This window comes from Rutidosis leptorrhynchoides, chromosome 1 (assembly GCF_046630445.1).
Source record: "Rutidosis leptorrhynchoides isolate AG116_Rl617_1_P2 chromosome 1, CSIRO_AGI_Rlap_v1, whole genome shotgun sequence".
In the NCBI taxonomy this organism is placed as follows: Eukaryota; Viridiplantae; Streptophyta; class Magnoliopsida; order Asterales; family Asteraceae; genus Rutidosis; species Rutidosis leptorrhynchoides.
Window position 1 is genome coordinate 88,093,320 of NC_092333.1, and position 5,900 is coordinate 88,099,219.

At 32.7% G+C, this 5,900-nt stretch overlaps 2 protein-coding genes across 2 annotated transcripts; both read left to right on the forward strand.

Annotated features, from left to right (window-relative positions):
* The first annotated feature begins 1,472 nt into the window (after window positions 1-1,472).
* Window positions 1,473-2,496, forward strand: LOC139862643 (uncharacterized). The gene has a single exon (XM_071851267.1). The coding sequence runs from the start codon at window positions 1,587-1,589 to the stop codon at window positions 2,268-2,270; it is 684 nt and encodes a 227-aa protein (XP_071707368.1). The 5' UTR covers window positions 1,473-1,586; the 3' UTR covers window positions 2,271-2,496.
* Window positions 2,497-4,486: 1,990 nt separating this feature from the next.
* LOC139886526 (uncharacterized) lies at window positions 4,487-5,490 on the forward strand. Its single transcript, XM_071870365.1, has 2 exons — window positions 4,487-4,911; window positions 5,007-5,490. The coding sequence occupies exons 1-2, from the start codon at window positions 4,583-4,585 to the stop codon at window positions 5,488-5,490; spliced, it is 813 nt and encodes a 270-aa protein (XP_071726466.1). The 5' UTR covers window positions 4,487-4,582.
* Window positions 5,491-5,900: the final 410 nt, after the last annotated feature.

Genomic DNA, 5,900 nt, shown 5'->3' on the forward strand with positions numbered 1-5,900 from the left:
CAAAACGAGAACTCGGGGAGAACTCGACGGTTGACTTTCGTTGACTTTTGAGATTTTACCGAGTTTTTTCCGAGATTTGACCGATTTTACCGAGATTTGACTATTTTTTCGAGATTTGACCGATTTTTCCAAGATTTGACCGATTTTTGGTCGTCGACCGATTTTTGTCTGATTCCAAAACAATTCTCGACAGGGAGGTCAAACTAGAGATATATAAATAAAATATGTATCGTGTCAAATCAAATTGATAGTACACTTTTTAAAAATAAATAATAATAATAACGTGGTGAAGTTATTTTATATCCTTGCTAAAACAAAATATTTGTAAAATTAATAGAAATCATAGTGTGATAAGTGTGTATTTCTTATTTTATTTATTTTATTTTTATTTTTATTTTTGTGAATCTATATAGTGATATAAAGCTCTAAAATGATGATATCATCATGAAGCTAATTAACTTTTAATTTTCATAATGATGATGTCATACTTTTATAAAATACTAATTTTATATTAATTTATGCTAAAAATCTTTATTAAAGAAAATACTAATCTCTCCTATATTATAAAATCTTCAATAGTACACTCAAATTTTAAAGCATATTGTACAACTTTTATATAATAATTGTATTTTAATTTTTAAAAAAAAATTAAATGGCATTTATTATTACTAATAATTATTATTATAATTAAAAATATAAATACTCAACTTTGACCGAACTTTATTATTATTATTTACTTTTAATATAATAATTATAATTATAATTATTATACTATTAATATTTAAATGTGGATTCTTTTTACGAAATTAACTACGTTACATATGTATGCGAAAATATATGTCTCTATATATTTGTAAAAACAACGACAAGTTTCTTAGTCAAACGGGTCATTAAAATAAATGACTTTAGCATTTATATTCACTTAATACCTAAAACATATCATAAATTGTTTCGTTTAAACAAATTCGTGATTTTACGGGTCATTTCACTAGTTATTAGTAAATTGGGACGGAGAAAATAGTGGACTATTGTTATTTAACGTAGATAAAATTATGTGCACTTACCATACCATAAAAGATGACAATAATCCCGGGGCAAAATGGTTTCCGAAAAGAACATAAATGACTAAGGTTGACCATTTTGTCACTATTGTGGTATAAGGTTTGGCCTTTCCAGAAAATGGACTATCCTAGGTAATATTTGGACATATTCACTTCTGTTTCATAGAACTTTCATATCGTTTTAAAGTCTTTATTAATTAGAAACCCATATATTAATGACATTTGCTAATAAAGCTCACTCATTTGACCAACACTTGGTGCAGGTACGGAAATCAAATTTCACTCGGTTTCTATGGTCAACCTTTGACTTCCCACCAAATATTTTAACTTTTTCCAAGATGTATATATAGTTCCTAATCTCTTTGATTTCATTACATTTGCAGCGTCCTATCATCACTCAAATACCTTCATATCATAGAAGCTAAAAACTTCACCTCACATGAACTAACATAGACTTTTATTAGTCGACCCCCTTATTAGCTTGTTTATCTTGCATATTAAAAAGTAGTACTTACAGTAAAAGATATGGATAGTGCAGTAATTCATGAGCTAAATCAAGGGATTCAAATGGCTAAACAGCTAAGAGTTAATCTGAACTCAGCTGAAGTTAGAGAATATTTGATACATAAGATCTTGTCTTCATATGAGAACGCTCTCATAATTCTCAAATCGGGTGACTCATCCGGGCAGCCTTGGGCAACTACCCATACCTCACCCAATTTTACCAATTCGTCAACATCTACAGGGAGCCTAAAAAGTGGAGAACACAATTTTGATCCATTTGAACAACCTTTTATTTATCACAACGCTCAAAATGTAGCTTCAAATAACAGTTCTCCTTTTCCACTTCCGCGTCATTCGCCTAAAAAACTCGACCCTAAGCCAACTCACCACCACCAACATGAATCACCACTAAACTCTTATGAGATTATCTCAAATACGAGCTCCGACCACAGTGTCAACACATGTGCTAGGGTTCCATCCCCATTCGACTTCCCTTCAACTCCATTAGGATTCATGGAAGATTATCAACAAACTCAATATTTCCCAAATCAGTTTGATGATCAAATGTTACAAGTGTACTCACCGCCGTTTATTTCTCCAAGCATCTCTGAATCGAACTACTTCTCAGAGTGGGGTAGCTCATCTTCATTGGATTTTGCAGCTGATGCAGACCTTGATTTTAACTTTGACAACTCTTTCTTTTAGATGATTATACTCATAGATATATAAACAAAACTGATGATACCAAATTTCGGAGTTGAGTCTCATGCGTCAACAATGCACCATGCATGAACAAGAACCCTTTGCTAGTGTCAACCTAGGATATAATAAATTAAATGTGATAGTGAATGAATGTAGTCTCTTTTTTGGAGAATTTATGTATCATGTATACATATGAAGAAGTATGTTATCTGTTATGTTATACATAATTAAAGAGATGGTAGCGAATTTTTTTATTAAATTCGTCACACTTATAACTTATAAATATGTATATGTTTTTTACATGTAAAAGTGTTGAATTTATATCATAGTTTCACCCACAAAATTGTTTAAGAAAAATGTTCACACTTATGAGTGTGTAACAAAACAAATTTAATCACATTTATATATGTGATTAAATTTGTAACGTCTCATTTCTTCACACAAGTGGAGGCATGAACAGATTTAGTGCGACAAATTTTGCTTAACACTCTTAAGTGTGATTATATTTATGATTGTACACGTCAATAAGTTTGAACTTTTTTTCCTTACAATCTTATGTGTGAAAGTATGACGATATTTCACCCTTATAAATGTAATACAATTACACATGTTTATAAGTGAATAGAACTTAATAAAAAAAAATTCACACTTTTAAAAAGTGTATAAAAATATGTGTGACGAAATGACAAATTTGTTGTAGTGGGAGTACTATATTAATATATAATATAATTTTAAATTACAAATCACAATATTCACATACTGAAGCGTTGTGAGATTCTAGTATGACAAAAGATTCAACAAGTATCATTATAGTCATCTAATGCATCATCATAGTGACAAAAGATTCCTATACTTTTCTTTGACGTGGTTAGTCACCGTTACACCGTATTTTGCATAAGTAACTTTAGCGCACACGCAGTGGCGAACCTACATGAGACACAACGGGGTCCCGTGACACCACTAGTTCGAATTTTTTTTTTTTTCCAATGTATACTTTAAATCAACGTTGCAAAAGACGTGAGACGGGGTCGAGACGGTCGGGTACTAAAAAGGTCGAGACGTTCGAGACGGGGTCGAGACGGGAGTCGAGACGGACGTTAACCAAAGTTGACTTTTAAATATATAAGTATATAAATGTATATATGTATACTTATTTTAAAGCCAAAAAATCTAATTGAATAATTTGTTCTCATAATCGCTATCATCGTTAATTTAATAAAGAAAATTCAAACTGAAATACGACAAATTTGACCGATTTTACTGACTTTCTGGCTTTTAAGAATTTTGACAGACTTTGACCTGATTTTTTTTCAGATTAGACCCAAATTTTGACCGTTGACTGTCATATTAGACGGTTTTCTTCGAGACGGGACGGACTAGTCACCAAACCGTCGCAACGGGTGTCGCAACGGCTCGAGACGGGGTGTTTTGCAACAGTGCTTTAAATTGTGTATGGACTCTACTAAATTTAACAATAGGACCCCATATATTTTTTAGATGCATGGTTTTTTAGAGGCAAGCAACTACTAAATTACCCTTCAAATATAATTAGCTTTGGAAAAAAATTCGGGCCCTCATTAAGTTTTAATCCTAGATTCGTCACTGCGCACACGACTGAAGTTAACGGAAAAGACCGTTAGTGACGAAGACCACTGGCGTAACTTGTGTAAACCACGGTGACCGTGCAAGTTAAATTTAAAGTATAGGGACCATCATAGTAATCTAGGACATAGCATATGGATCGATAGTATAATTTTGTCTATAATATAAATACATACTTCTTAGTTTCTGTCTTAGGGGGTGACATACTTCTATAAAGAGTTGAAGTTTTTGTATTATAGTAGTATTATATATTATATAAGTTGACCACTTTAGGACAAAATGATATCTGGAAGGAACCTATATGGGAAAAGGTGACCATTTTGGGAGGTTTAATTTTGGACCTAAAAAGAAATTGGACTAATTAACTTATTTATGTCTCTGATTCGAAGAAACATCTTGGTATTATTATAATACGAGTAACATAATTAGTACGGAGTATTATATAATGGTCAGAAGCTCACTCAAAACAACATGTGACCAAAAACTGGTCCATGTTAGGATCCTAAAAACTTAACTCGGTTTCCACAGTCAAATATTGACCCCCAACCTAATAACTTACCTCCTTATATATATAGTTCCTTCACTCTTTCCTTTCATCACACTTGCACAATTCCATTTCATTTTTTTCATATTAAAAAGCTCTTCACATATAGCATATAAAAGTCAACGCACTTTATCTACTACATCCTGCATCTAGAATTGTACTAAAAGATATGGATAGTGCTTGTGTTTATGATCAAAAGACAGTCATTCAAGAGCTAACTCAAGGCATAGAAATGGCAAAACGTCTAAGGGTTAACCTCAATTCAGCAGAAGCAAGAGATTTTTTCATAAATAAGATCTTATCTTCATATCAAAACGCTCTGTTTCTTCTCAAATCAGCCGAATATTTCGAGCAACTACAAGCAACCGCCCTACCAGCACCCAGTCTTCCAGACTCAACAATTTCCATAGGGAGTCCAGAAAGCACAGAATTTGAGTTTGACCAGTTTGACCAATCATTTTTTGGTCATCAAGACCACGATGTCGTTTCCAAAAAGAGGTATTTGACTATTTTCACTTATGGCTTCCATCTTATATTCATATGAATGTGCAAACAGTCGGATACTAATATGTTATTCATATTTGGTGTTACAGAAAGGAGATGACAGCATGGGACAATCAACTTAATATGTACATCGATAATGATATCAATATTCCATACAACAGGAATGATGCCAAGTTGGCAACATTACCACCACTACCGCCATTGCCTAAAAAACATAAAACTAGGTCAACCAACCACCAGCACCACGAATTATCGCCCCCAAATATCAGAGACAATATCAGGGTTCATGCATCCCAGTTTGGTGCCAATGATCCATCTTCAGCGTCCTTCCTTGCAGCTTCATTTGGATTAATGGAAGATAACCAACAACAACTACATAATAATAATCTAAATTATTTTGAAGACGAACTGTTGCAAGTGTATTCGCCACCCTTTATCTCCCCGGACTCGCTTGAATCAAACTACTTCTCAGGATGGGAAAGTTCATCATCTCAGGAATCTGTGGATGTTCAAGCAGATTTAAACCATGATTTCATATTCAACAACTCTTTTTTAGAACAATTTAGTGTTTAATAAAAATGTTGATAACATATTTTGTCTTTAAATGTTGATTACATATTTTGTCTTTAGGTCTCTAGTACTATCGGTGATTTTAATGTCATTCCTCTTGAATTCACTAAAAGAAAATATTTTCTTTTTCTTTGTTATTTTCGAAACCGAACTGAATGGAATTGTTACTTTTCAAAAATGCTTTTTGAAAAGAAAGGAGGTCTATTTTCCCACGTAGTTCGTCGATCAAATTTGATTTCCATACCTGCACCTAATGTTACTTTCCAAAAACGCTTTCTGAAGTTGTTGTTAAAATATTGGTACAAACTCAAAGTGTCACTAAAAGTGCACCTCAAAGTGCCACTAAAAATCAACCTATGTCTTGTACGAATTTTGAAGATTTCGGTATGCGTGTTTCACCTCAATGCGGCGCA